The sequence below is a fragment of the Prinia subflava genome, chromosome 5 (genome assembly GCF_021018805.1).
Source record: "Prinia subflava isolate CZ2003 ecotype Zambia chromosome 5, Cam_Psub_1.2, whole genome shotgun sequence".
Lineage (NCBI taxonomy): Eukaryota > Metazoa > Chordata > Aves > Passeriformes > Cisticolidae > Prinia > Prinia subflava.
The window spans coordinates 47,158,860-47,173,891 of NC_086251.1; the positions used below are offsets into that span (position 1 = coordinate 47,158,860).

The 15,032-nt window shown below is 35.5% G+C and overlaps 1 protein-coding gene across 1 annotated transcript in view; it reads right to left on the reverse strand.

Moving 5' to 3' along the window:
- Positions 1-15,032, reverse strand: part of RPS6KA5 (ribosomal protein S6 kinase A5) — an 85,312-nt gene that overhangs the window by 52,265 nt on the left and 18,015 nt on the right. The window contains exons 3-5 of the mRNA XM_063399204.1: positions 10,586-10,804; positions 6,959-7,074; positions 6,061-6,168 (exon numbers count right to left, since the gene is read on the reverse strand). Coding sequence (XP_063255274.1) covers positions 6,061-6,168; positions 6,959-7,074; positions 10,586-10,804 — 443 coding nt within the window. The remainder of the gene's footprint in view (positions 1-6,060; positions 6,169-6,958; positions 7,075-10,585; positions 10,805-15,032) is intronic.

Consider the following 15,032-nt stretch of genomic DNA (forward strand, 5'->3'; position numbering starts at 1 on the left):
ACATGGCACAATGCGACTGAATTTTTCAAGCAAGAATGAGATTTGCCTGCCAGCAGATGCCATCAGAACAGGCAGTTAGAGGGGACAGCAAGAACAGCTAAACCTTGAACTGCACTAACCAAGAAACCCGTGACCTCTGTCTCTGGGACCCCAGAACAAAATCCAATGGAAGGCCACACCCTCATCTAATGTCAAGTGGAGGTTAAAGAACTCTTTTCACAGACTTTTACAACAGCTATTTTTGCTTTCAAGGTGCAATGCAATTGCAATTCTACAAGGAATTATTTAAACCAGCTCTTGATAGTGGATTTTAAAGCAAATAACTAAGAGTAAAGAAAACAAAAGTCTCAATTCTGCAGACAAAAAAATCCAGAAGCAATGTGTTATTGTGTGGGAGGAATGCAAGTATGTACCACTGTCAACTTGGATGAAGATTTTGTACTAGGTTCTTCTCAAAATTCCAGTTTTTGGAAGGCTTTTTTTCCTAAAGCATTGTCTTTTTGAGAAGAGAGTGGCAGTAGTACCAAGAAAGAACAGTATACAAAGCAAACAAACTCATATTTCTTCAAAAATAAGCAAAATTATAAGGTATGGAAGAGTACTAGTTCTTGGAAGAATTCTGCTAGCTGCCACTTCAATCCTTCAACAGTTTGTTTGGGGTTTTTTTCATGAAGAAAATCATATAGCACAAGTCAATTAAATGTTTATAATTTCAGAGAGACCCAGATGAAAAAAGGTAAAGGAGTAGGAGTGGACAATTTTGCTCAAATGCAATCCATCTAGTTCTAAATTCATTTACACTTGGCTGTGAATCTCTGGTCACTTAAGTTTTTCACCTGGCTGCCCAAGTTTCATGGAAGTAAGGTATTCACAGTTATTCAAAAGAAAAAAAAAACGAAAAAAATTAATTCATGACAATGGGTGCATTTGCTCTTAAAGTTACTTGTTTTCCCTTCGAAAAGAATCAATTTTTCAGAGTTGACTAGCAACCTAATATCCAACAGAAGATTGGATAACAGAGTACTTAACACAGGGATTGGTGTTTCTCCTCAAAACAGGATTTTTTTAATGTTGTATTACAATAGGAAAGAAGTATCCTTAAAGCAGACATTGTAAGAAATCATGATCTGTCTTGCAAAAATTCTGAACAGCACTCATATTTTTGCATCAAAATCTGGAGAGAAACTATTTTATGCTCTGATCTTCTGCATTCCTGGTCCATGCCAGAAAAGTACAATCTTCTTTGTGATAAGAACTGAAAAGGGAAACCTCTTGGGCAAAACTCAGTCAACTGATCACTGATGACTTGGTTTTGCAATTAAATCAGTCCAGCTCTGTGATGTGTCTTTAGAGTGTTTGGTATGTTCTTAATATTCCATTTTGGGACAGTTAAAACTGAGCCAACTGAAATACACCAAACAAAGCAAAAAGTTTTTGCCATTGTTTCATTTCTTGTTCCAAAACTAATTATCCAGACAGATCCATAACCAGTGTTAACTTCTGTGGACTAATTTCGCTATTCAGTTTACTCTTACTTTTTCTCTTTGAAGAAATGTAAATCTATTTCTTGTAACTGTGTTTGTTATGTCTACATCACTGAACAATCCTTTAACTAAAACACAAGCATATGTAGCAAGTAATGTGCAGCATGGATAATTTTACTCATTTTTGCAAGAGAATGCTCAATGTTGGAGGATGCACTGTCTAATTGCAATGATAAGACATTATCACTTTAATTATAATTATAAAGGGTCCTTCAAGTTAAATGCATAGGTAATCTACTAGGTCATTCAAGTTAGATGACTAACTAAAGCACTAAGTGAATAACTAAAGCACTAAATGAGTCAAGTTGTAGTCACTTCTCTCTGTTCTGGACTACCTTTAAACTGCACTAAGAATGTGTACAAATCTGTCCCTAGTTCATCTACCAAATCCATAGTGGACTAGCCTCTATTTAATCACTTTTCTTCTAATGAAATGTCCTTTAACATCTTTTTAAAATACATAGTACTTCTCTTTCCAGAACAGAACGTTCATTCTATCATCAAATAAATGAAAACAAACAACTCAACAGTGAAAAGCATTTGAGTTATAACTAAATTTGCAACTCTCATCAAGAGATTTTCAGATGAAGAAACAACAGTGTACATGAACTATTCATTCTACAAATCAAATAGAAGTACATAGACATCCACCCAACTGGCTTAGGTTTCAATTCAATCATCCCTCATACTGAATATCCATTTTTACATTATTTATTACTAAGGCATTTGTATGCTCATAGACACACTGTTTGAAGACTGACAACATTCAGCATTTACTACCTATTTTTTTTAAACTTCATTAAGCAAACACAAAAGCTTCAGAAAAAACTTAAGCTAGTGCAGAAAACGTGTACCAATGCAGAAGAATCGAGCATTTCACTACACTCTGGAAAAAAGCGTACTTTACTGGATTTAATTAAGAACAAAAACATTAATTACTACGCATGGTCAAATAGATCACTTTTACAGTAATTCAATGCATGTGTTCACATTATTTTGCTTAAGATGAAGATCTCCATGTATATTAAAAAATTATTTTTAGTGTAGTTACAGAACTAAAGGCAATGTGAGGGGAAAGAAGGATTTTTAGAAATGAAGTAGCACTTTAGCAATACACATCAAAATTAAGACTGGACCTGATGACTAGTTTAACCTGACATTGATCAAATCAAAACAATTCCAGCATAGAAGCAGAGCTATTAATGAGGTAGGATAAAAATACGCCTAAGCTACAAGTTCACAAGATAAAGGTAACACAAAAGAAATATGATGGAGAAAAAAACCCAAACCAACAACTTACGAGTTGTGCAGTTTTTAAAAATAATTATATTACAAGATTAAAAAACAAAACAAACAAACAAAAAAACCCACCCCAACACTGAAGTGATTTCACTTGTGCACTGAACAAACAGTGCTGTAGTAGAAGTTTCAAGTTCTATCAATTCTCCATGTCCCCAACAATAACTTATATTAATGTCACGTGCAAATGTACTTTGAAACCCAGTTAGACAAACACTAGACTGAGATGCATGAAAACGTAAGGATAAAATTGTCTTTTTTACCCCAATTTTGTTTACAATTCAGTTGAGATTTAAAACTCATAAACACTAGCCTGAAATTCATCACGGGGTTAAGAATATAAATGCATTTTGCATAAATGCAAGAAAAAAGGAGCAATACTATATCTCTTTCCACCTCTTAATCTCTTACCTAATCCCATTCTATGGTTAGGTTAGTAAAACTGTAGGTCTTCATGAGATTTTAAATAAAGTTGTATCAAAAGTAATTTCATACTTATATACCTTGTGATACTGACCTACCCTTTGTGAAAATTCCATGTTATTGAACTACTTTATTCTAGTCAGGTTATTTCTTCTTTTTGCATGTAAATAAAAGCATATTGTTCATTTTAAAGAAAAACAAGGGCACCACCACCACTGTTGATTCAGTTGTAAAAGACAAGTTTCAGGTTTTGCCAAAGCAGTACCATAAAATACTTAAAAGCTCCTAAAGCTGCACTGCTTTAACGTGGACGTTTCATTCTTGCATGCTATTTTCACGTAATAACTGTAAAACAGAAAGAATACTTGACAATGCATACATGCTTCAGTAGTTGCATGGCAGAAATCAGTATCTTTCTGTTTTTCTGCAAGTCACAGGCATTTGCTTCCTTTCACTCAGTGCTTAAGGAAAAGCAGCTTCCCACCTCTCCACTGTAGAACAGTCTATCTGCTGTAATTATTGCAGTCCTGTTTGACACATTAGGTGCCCAGGTACATGGAAATCTTTAACAGACATCAGATTATAGCAGAGAATGGAAACATTGAATCATTATGTTTTCTAGCAAGCATTACTAATTACAAAACTATCCAAAATTCATAAATACATGGTAAAGTGTTTATTTCTAATAAGAACTCTAAATGTAGTATATATCTCTATGTTAATTTTTATACATTTTTAATAACCTAAATATAACTTGTTTCAGATAATCAGTCCAAAGAGGGGATTACTAGAATAAATTCCACTTGCTTAAGTATGCATTTCTAATGGCAAAATTCTTGCAAGAAGCAGGTGGACCAGGAAACACATGAAGAAAGGAAGAAAAAGGAAAGTACACTGCTCTGATTAAATTGCAAATGCTACACTTTTATCTGACTTACACAGTTATGTAAATTTATTTAAAAATGCTACTCTAGTGAGCATGAAAACAGCTATACAGGCAAATTCTACCTGTTGTAAGGACATTGGTTCAGAAGTGTAAGTTAAGTATCTATTATAATGAATTTTAAGTGCTCTAGTAGTAGCTCGATTATCTACAGAAACTACAATATTAAATGTCAATTTCTATGTGTAAATGGGTCATTTTAATCATGTTTAAATTCACTAGTTAAATTACAATAGCACACAAAAACAGCCAAATGCAGACAATTTCTTAGATTTTAAAAGCAAACAACACAATTGCAATTACTTTTTTTGTTAAAAGAAACATGAGAAATGTTGACATTTTTTACAGGGAAGACAAATATAAAATGTGAAAAAGAATAAAAAAAATTATAGTTAAATTAACACATTTCTAAGGTATACATGAAAACAGAATGGATTAGAGTCAGAAGAACCAACGTTAAATGACCAACGAGCAAGATGGCTTTATTCAATGACTGGAGAAAGAGGAATCCAATTCAGAATGTGGATAAAGCAAACAGGTATCTCTGATGCCTATCCAAGTCCTCCCCTTTCCTTGCACTGCTTGTAAATGATGAGCCAAAGGTGAGCACAGATGAGATGTACTTCTTAAAAAAAAACTGGTTTGAGACTTTAAGGTTCTGACTCATTATGAAGTTCTTAACACAGTGAAGATTTAGGCTTCATTCAGCTTTGGCTCAGAGGCTGGGGTACTGTTCCTTTTCTCACCCCTCAGTGCAGTAATACCAGGACTTGGCTTTGTCTCTTGTGCCTACCAGTTCTTCCCACAGCTCTAACAGGTCCTGCTCTCCCTAGCCACACCTTTTACTACCATTCTTTCCTGATGAAAACTGCATCTCTCTGTACTTACTGTCTGGCACTGGTGTGGCAACCTGCTGCTAATCCCTTCTCATACCAGTTGAACTTCCTCTTGGTTTTGTGCTGTAACTTGGAAGAAATACGCTGAGATTATCTCTACTACTTCCCTGTTTCAGAAAGTAAAATTAAATATCTTTTAAAATGGTAACTCCTAAATCTTACCAGACTCCATTTGAAATGCAAATATTCTGGAGGAAACTACCAGCTATCTATTTTTAGAAAATCCTTCTGCTGCTTCTAACAAAGACTTTTAGATCTGCAGTCCCAGATTTCAATATCTGTGATAGCTAATGTAAAAGCCAAAAAACATCCACTTTAAAATTTTCTCAGAAGTAAAATCCTGCACAGTTTTGACTCTCTGAAATCTAAAAAGCCTACTTGGAGATAGAACTGCACCTTACAAATAATTAACAGCTAACATCAATAGTCAGACATCACTGTGTAAGGTACTATGCACTTACTCAGTAAGAGATAAGCTTCTATCCTAAAAGCTTGCAATTAAGCTTATTAGAAGTGACACAAAGACATGAGAAAAAGACAAGATAATAATACATTAATTATTATTAGCATAAAGAAGAGTCATAGCATACCATTTGCCTAGTCATTGCAAAGAATTAGCACAGTCAACCTTTTTTTTTTTTTAAGAGCATCTGAAAATGAAAACATAAGTGACTTTTCAGACTTAAGCAGTTCTTTCCCTTTTCATGTCAAGGGCAGGAAAAGTATGAAAGCTTTTTGGGGAAAACTAGAACAAAGGTGTATGACAACACTGGCAGGCCTAAAACGAATAAAATGAAAGCTCAAAACCTAGTAACACAGAGAGGTAGATTTTTTTCTATGATATAGGAGTCTGGAATGCAGGTTTTCCACCCTTCTCAAATGTGCTTAGGATTTCAACGAGACTTTGTCATCTTGCTCAACCCTGTCCACACTTACTGGAGAGCCAAATACTCACCTCATCAGTAAGAAACTCCTTACTTAGACCAAAGTCTGTCAGCACCACATGGCCATCAGAATCCAGGAGAATATTCTCAAGTTTTATATCCCGATATATAATCCCCAACTGCAAACAGGATATAAGAAAAAGTATTTCCAAATACTGTAACCACAACCACAATTGAATGCTTTTAAATATAAAGCCACCAAAATTCACATTGTTAAGGTAATCTGACACATGAAAGCTGCACCTCAAAAAAGACCTTTCTAAAAGCCTTTGAAGAAATAACTTTAAAATTACATAAAAATCCTCACAAATTACACAGTGCATTACTGTCTTAAAATTTAAAGAACATATGGTCTATCCCTTGAATCTTACTTGCTGTTGAGTGCAAAACTCAGTTCTGCTTTCATTAAGAATGAAAATGGATGCTTCTGTTATGTGGCCTAGACACAGACCATACATACTTATATGCTTTGTAATAGTCTGCAAATCTACTTATTACTTCTGAGAACTGTAACACTTTTCATGCCTACAGTTGTGCTAGAATTCTACTACTCAGATGAGTAGAAACAGGGATAACTGAACAATACAACCCAAAACTTGTTCATGTTCACTACGAATTAGTTATAGTGACATGCACTGTTTCACAAGGATTACTAAAATGTACAAATCATTTGTCAATAACACTACTCTTCACCCTCCAGACAAAAATTTGTGGCCTTAATCTGGTGCACAAGGGGGGAAACTTCATTGGGGATTATTTCTAATTATGCAACTAACGTCCCATTGCTAGACAAAGCTCCTTTCAATTTAAAACAATCTAAAACAACAGCTCTCCTTACTAACTTTGTATGATACAAAAAGAATACAGCTGTAAGTCCTTAAAATCTGCACCAAAATAAAGTTATTTTACCTTGTGGAGATGTTCAAGTGCCAAAACGATTTCTCCGATGTAAATTTGCACCTCATTTTCTGAGAATCTCTCTCTGTGTGAAAGATGAGTAAACAATTCTCCTCCATTTATATAGTCTAAAAAAATAGAACACAGAACCTTATAATTTCACTTTCTGACAATTTTATTTTCTTATTGGAATATTATCAGGTAGCCTATAAGCTATTTAGTAACACGTTCTGCTATCAGATGCTTTTCCTTAATTGCAATTCACTTAGTATTTCATCATGCTGTACAATATTCAATTTCTTTCTTAGAGGACTGAAGGAAGAACAAGACTTGCATTTAAATAAGCAGAAAAACCATAAAATAAGCCTCAACTGTTGCTAAATTATAAAGATGGGTTTTTTCACAAAATCAGTTTCTTAGTTATTTAGGAATATGTAAAGAAGTACCAATGATATCTACAAACAGAACCTTTGCAGACTCTTATGAAATACTCTGATGAGCAACAAGACAGACTGACACAAAGACAAGCAATTCAGAATACAGGTATTAGGGGAAATAATCAACTGTGGATAACTACAAAATTTCCCTTCACAAGGGAAACCTTAATGGCAAAATCTACTGCAGGAGATTATTTCCACATACACTCCCTCATGGAAACCACAATTTCATTCTTTGCAGGCTACGACACAAGAATTTTCCCACAGTAAGGGCAAGGGAAAAAAATTATTACAACAGAGCTCCACTGCAACACAAACACATTTTAGACATAGAGCTGTTTATGACAGCAGTGTACATTTCAGGCATTGATCTGCAACTTCACAGCCCCTGTTATTGTATTTGAAGTCTACATATACAGAGCAGGGAACATGCATCACAAGATCTTATTCAGCATTTTCTTGAATATTGTTTCTATAGATTTGTTGGTATAAAATACAAATCCATGAAAGGGGTCCAAAGATATTTTGAGTTAATAGTTTGAAGGAGAAAGCATATATACAAATTACACATATTCTGATCTCTCTCCACTTTTCAGTTCTCCAGTTCTCTCTTTGAAAAGGAATATTAGTGGAATCAAACAACATGAGGATTATTTTTCTAGACCAGTAAGCAAATAAAAAACATTTGATGAGGTATAAACAACACACATTTTACAATTGCTTCCTTCTTCTAAAAAAACTTCAGCACATATAAAAAGGTAACACAAATTCTTTAAATATATCTAGCCAGAACTGCTAAATTAGTACAAGGTAAGCATTGAATTGCCATTGAATTGTTCTAAGGACTGTGACAGATCCAAACCAAAGCTGCCACAGGAGTGGCACAACAAGCTTCATTCTATCCAGGTTATAACATTAACCACAGCCCAATGAAACAACCAGCCCTCAATCTGTTGGTGCAAGATCAAATGCACCACTGATACAATAGAAAAAAAGCCCTGGTTACTTCAGTATAAACTCCACTTGACATTTCAGGTCATTTAGCTATTTTTAAAATTATTAAATGGTTAACCTTGCGTGACAAGTTTTGTAGAGAATTGATGGTACTCACATGGATACAACATTTTGTTCATTCCAAACAGCTTAAAGCCAAGAAAAAAGCTGGAATCAACTCTCAACTTTGTTTTCTAGCAGAAATGCAGCTGCATGTCTGTACTTGATTCAGTCTAAATTCATATAGCTTTGTAATCTGACAGCATGAAGAACTGTACTAAATATTGCACTGAAGTTCCAATTTTAAAACCTCTAAAAACAAAAATGGCAGGTAGCTCACACAGCAAATTCAGCCAAGTACAAAAACAAGATAGATACTGGTTTCCCCCAAAATCCAGAAGCCTCTGAAACACTCAAATTCCGAAACTAAATTGAAGTAATTTACACAGACTTACATAAGAAGACATGGAAAACTTGTAACAAACAGTTTGTGTTTTTTCCCCTTAAGGGAGGGTGTAAAGCCTAATTGATTTATAAGTAGCTTTACATCACGCTAAGGAAGAGAAATTTTGACTGTTACAGAAAGTCATTAAAAGATACTTTTGAACTAATTATTCTTATTTTCTGCTGAAAATGAAGGAAAAAAATACCTTTCTGGCCCCAACAGATATGCTGAGAATGGATGTAAAACTCATGAAAAAGAAAAAAACCAAAACAAAAGGCTGCAAAGACATCTTAGTTATGAATTTCTTGCTTCAAACATCACCTCAATATTGCATTACAGTGGACATGTGCCCCATCTGCACTATCTGCTACACAGCATTCTTCAGAACTACTGGGCTTGCTCCTTTTTGACTTTCATGAGAATGTAATATCAAACCTTTAGTTTTCTTTCCTACAAGAGGCTTTTATGGCCTTCTAATTATGCTTAAACTTCCCCCTACCATGTATTTATTTTTAGGCAACTACATCTATCTCAGGACTGAGGAGGGTTTTTTTGTGTGGGTTTCCCCTCTTCTTTAAAAAAAAAATATTTATAATGGGATCTAAGGTGCATTTTAGCAAAAAATACCTGGACTTAAAGAATGGTTCTAAAATATTTATAATAAATGTTCACATTTTATCTCATTTCGTATTTAATTTTTTTCCAAAATATTAGTCAATAACTTTAAATCCAGTATAAATTTCAAAACCTTATTTATTAACAGTTACTATCAAGGAATCACAAAGCAATCACTATATTTCTAACTACTTATTTGTGACAATTTTTTATGTATTTCTTTAATGTCCTAGTCAGAGGAATTTGCAAGAAACTATATTACAATTTTCAACCCTCATTTTTAAAAGGAGTCTAGTGAATACTCCATTTCAGTTCTACATATTTATTATTCACTGTATTATATGAAACTAAGGTATGTGCATAGAACACCTTTCTAAGAATTGACAGCTAGAGGTGTAGATTCATTTAACACTAATAAAATTTTGCTAATTTAATGTAAAACAGACCGTTAACAAAGATCTAAAAATTGAAGTTATGGATAAAAAGGAATACAAAACTTGCACTTCAATTGAAGGACAATTTACTTCCTCAAACATTTCACTAGAGAACTGTGTTACAAAATCAAGCCTTAAATTAAGAATTCATTTTACAATTCTTTTAAAATACTCTAAGTAAGAAGGTTTTTAAAATTGCTGGAAATTTTGTTACAAATACACCTTATACACCAAACACTAAATTTGCTGATAATCTGAAAGGTAGAAATATTTTTAAAATTAGAGTAGTATTAAACCTTATGAACAAACTCTACTTTCAGCATAGAAAGGTGTGATTTTGGATTGTCTCTTAATACCCAAATATTGAAACATGAAGGTATCTCAATACTCAAAGATCAAATTATCTCATAACAAAATGTTTAACCAAGCAAATTTTTCTAGGTCATTGATGAATATTTATATACATTTTTTGCTGCATATAAGTCACAGATCACTACTACCCCCTCCAAGTCAGAGTAGCACACTGAAGCTCAAACAGGAAAACCACAAACACAGACACTAAAAGATGAACAGGATTTTACTCCCTGTGCTTTCTCACGCAATCTCCAAACACACAGTACTTTAGACCACATAAAAAAACCCTTACAAAACATTGAGATAAAAGGGCTCTTTTTTTTTTTCCCTGCATTAAACTTGAATCCTGAAGAGTACTCACCTAAAATGAGATGAAGCTTTGTATCTGTCTGGAAGGCATAATGTAACGTGACCAAAAACGGTGATTGCCTAATGTGCTCCAAGACTTGTCGCTCTGTCCGGGTGTGCTCAGTTGTTTTGGCTTTCTGAACTATTGTTGCTTTCTTCAGTACTTTCATGGCATACAGTTTTCCAGCATCATGGCCGCTTACTTTCCGCACTAGGAATACTTTTCCGTAGGCTTCAGAATTGGTGAGGAAAAAAAACCCCAAAAACAAAGAAAAGAAAGAAAAAAAGAAACAAAAACCACAAGTTACCTACTTGTGCTACAGATCTGGCTAATGCCATTATTACTTTCAATTACTCATTGTTATGACAGACAGTAATCACTCAGGCTAAAAATCTACTAAACCACTTTTCCTCTTTCAGATTGACCTTTTCTAAGAAAAACTTCAAACAAATGAGCTTTGTAACTGAACACTGCAAGAGTGGGAAAAGCAATTGAACCGCTTTAGTATTTAAAAATCATTTTCAAAGCTGATGATTTCGTCCTTTGTAATAACCTAAAACATCCATACCCAGAATTAGGCAAGAGTTACAATAAGAGATACTATTTTTTGTTCTTAAAAATAGTCTGCTCATATTTGCACAACTCATACACTTTCATTACTGGTTTTATAGCAATGAAGTTACATAAACTCATAGAAAAGCCAGTGAATTCTTCCCATCAGTATTTCATACATAGGAGCTTTCTGAGGCTCTTATACTGGACTTAAAAGGACTCCTGGGAATTCTATACAAATAAATTTGATATCTTTATCAGGCAAACCTGTAGAAACAGTAAAGGTTAAAATTAGTGTGCAGTTGCTGGGCCATGATTTCACTGCAATTATAGAGATATGGTGGGATAGCTTGCATAACTGGAATACTGTCATGCATGGTTACATACTCTTTAGGAATGAGGCCAGAAAGGCAAGGTGGTGGAGTTGTCTTTATGCAAGACAGCAACCAAAATGCATGAAGCTTTGCCTAGGGGTAGATGAAGAAGGAGCCAAGAGCTTTTGGGTAAAATTAAGGGATAGGCTAAAATGGGTGTTACTGTTATGGGTGTTTACAACAGGCCATCTGATTAGTAAGAGGAAGTAGATGAGGCCTTCCACAGACAGCAGGAAGCAGCTGTCACCATCACAGGCCCACAGTTCTCATAACCACCCCGACAGCTGCTGGAAAGACATCACAGCTTGGCACACAGGAGCACGGGAGGTTCCTGAAGAGCACTGATAACTCTGACACAGGTGGTGGGGAAGACCACAAGGAGAGATGTGTTGCTGGACCTTGTATTAAGAAACAAAAAAGGACTGGTTGGAGATGCAATGGCTGGAGGCAGCCTTGACTGCAGTGTCCATGAGGTGGTGGAATTCAGGATTCTGCATGGAAGAAGCATGGCAATAAGTAGGATTATACCCCTGGACTTCAGGAAAAATAACTCTGGCATCTTCAAAGGCCTACTTGGAGCACTTTCATAGGTTAGGTCTCTAGAAGCTAGGATGGATCCAAAAGAGATGGTTAATATTCAAGTAGGACTTCCTCTATGCTGGAGATCAGGACAACCCTGTGAATAAGACATGAAGCAAAGCGGGGGTGGAGATCAGAATGGATGGGCAAGGCACTTCTGGCAAAATTCAGACAGAATAAGGAAGTTTACAGAATAAGGAAAAGGGTCAGGCCACTTGGGAAAAATATAGGAATATTGTCATGGTATGAAAGGTATGTGTCAAGGAAAGCAGAAGTCCACTTGGAATTAAATTTGGCAAGGGATATCAAGGACAACAGGGCTTCTTCAAGGGTATCAGTAGGAAAAGGAAGACTTAGGAAAATGTGGGCACACAGCCCAATGAAGCATGTGCCCTGGTGACAAAAGGTACAGAGAAAGCACAGTTACTGAACACTTTTGCTTCTTACTCCCTGCTAAGGCTGGCCCTCAGGATTTCCAGGCCCTGGGGGCTTTTCCTTGGTTGAAGATAGGCTCAGGCCAATCTGACACCCACAAATTCATAAGCCCTGGAGGGGTTCACCCACAAATGCTGAGGGATTTAGCAGACAGTACTGCTAGACCACTCTCCATCATCTTTGAAAGGTCATGGAGAACAGGAAAGGTTCCTGAGGACCAAAGAAAAGCAACACCACACCAGTATTCAAAAAGGGCAAGAAAGAAGATCCAGGAAACCATAGGCCAAGCAGCCTCACCTTCACCCCTGGAAAAGTGACGGAACAACTCATCTGGGATATCATATACATGCATGTGGAAGAAGGTTATCAGCAAACATGGAAACATCAAGGGGAAATCATGCTTGAACAATCTGGCATCCCTCTATGAAGAATGAGACACAAAGATGATTAGAGAACTGGAGCATTTTTTATGTGAAATAAGAAGAAGCCTATTTCTTCTCCTCTTTAGCCTGGAGAAGACTGAGAGGGGATCTCATCAATGTGTACAAATATCTTATGGACAGTGTTCAAGAGGATGGGGCCACATTCCTTTCAATAGTGCTCAGCAACAGGGTAAGAGGCAACCCGCACAAACTGAAAAACATGACGTTCCATAAGAATATGAGGACAAACTTCTTTGAGGGTGACAGAACACTGGAACAGGTTATGGAGTCTCCAACTCTGGAGCTATTCAAAACCCACTTGCATACAATTCCATGCAACATGTTCTGGATTAACCTGCTTTAGCAGAAAGGCTGGACTAGGTGGCCTCCAGTGGTCCCTTCTAACCCCAACATTCTTTGATTCTGTGCTAGACACAACAGGACATGTGAAAGAATGAGTGCTACCTTTGTAGATGGCAATAATTATTGCTCAAAGAATCAGGAGAAAAGAACTATGAAATGGTTGACTTATTTAGATCAAGGTACTTAAGTTCTCTTACAAGAAAGGTCTTTAAAACATTAAAACAATAAAAATGGGTGCAAAAGGGGGGAATCCTCTAAAAATTAAGAGCTATTAGAAGACAAAAAGCTAAAAGGTTAAAAACAAATATTCAGCTTTTTCAGAGAAAGCAAGTCACCACAAGAATTCATCCTGCCTGATTCAGTCATATATGAACAGTGAGGGAAAAAATGTGCTTGGTTTAGTAAATTATCCAATGCAACAGAAATTGAAGCTGACTGCTGAAACCTCTACCACAGTATCAAAATACTAAGTAGCAGAAGAAATAAAATGGCAGAGAAAATTTCAAATACTAAACAGGTAAGCCACGTGAAGAATCGTAACAGCACATAGTGTTAGAACTGAGGAGAGGAAAATACCTGAAGTTACCAAAGACAACCCCAAACAGAATGTTAAAAACTTCAAGGAAAGTACTGAAATGAAAAAAAATGACACAAATGTACCCACATTTTCAACACAAACCCGGAAACCCCTTATGCTGTGGTAGAAATCTTTGTGTGCTGCTGTCTTGAATGATGCACACTATTTTGGTATGTTCTGTCTTCTGTCCCCCACTACCCTGCTCCCATCAGAAAAAAAAGTATAAAACATTAGGAAAGGATAAATTAACTCCTCTAAACATGAAGGGAACTAAACATACTTCCATGTTTTCTTTAGCCCGAAAAAGTAGAGTACTTAAGATTACAGAGAGATAAACAAGAAAAAAATCAAAAACTATAAGGTCAGTAAAGAACAAATTTTCATTATTTCTAGAAACAAAATAACTAAGGCAAAAAATTAAATAATTAGGTATCAGCATCAAAAACTATGCAAAGCACACAAACAAATATGCAGTTAAGCAGTAGAAATACTATTACATGATAATGCAGCTGTCAAAAATGTAGATGAATTTTAAAAGATTACATAAATCTCTGAGAGAGAGGAAAGCACAGCAAATGTTGCACAACTCTGAAGAGAATCTCTGGTTCAGGCAGACCCCAAACTGTAGGCTGCTACAAGCTCACTAGGGAAACCATTATTGTAAGCCTCTCCTTAAGCATCATGAAACAGAAAAACTAACCAGCTCATTGTTTTGTCCAACCCTTGTAATTACCTTCACACTACTTTCTTAAAGAGAATGCTCACATATCTCAAACCTGAAAATACACTGGACAAGTGTATACTGTCCTGATGTGAGAAACTCAAATTTAGCTGGCCTTTAAAAATGCTATAGCATACAGAGCTCCCAAAAAGCATCACATGTGACTCCAGATTTCATTCTGGATTTTATCCAGATAGGTAAAAGAGAGTTTTTAACTACCAAATGACATGTGAGCTTTTTTCCTATATCCAAGTTCTACTTCAGTGAGTATACAAAACCGATACTGCTCATACACTGAACACTTCTTTTTAAGAAGTTCTTTACCTGACTCATCGCACCCTAAGGAATCATGCTTCCGTTCTTCACAGAACTCATTCTCGACAAAAAAAGCTTTCACAAAATAAGTTTTCATAACATATCTCTCAAGAATGGCAAA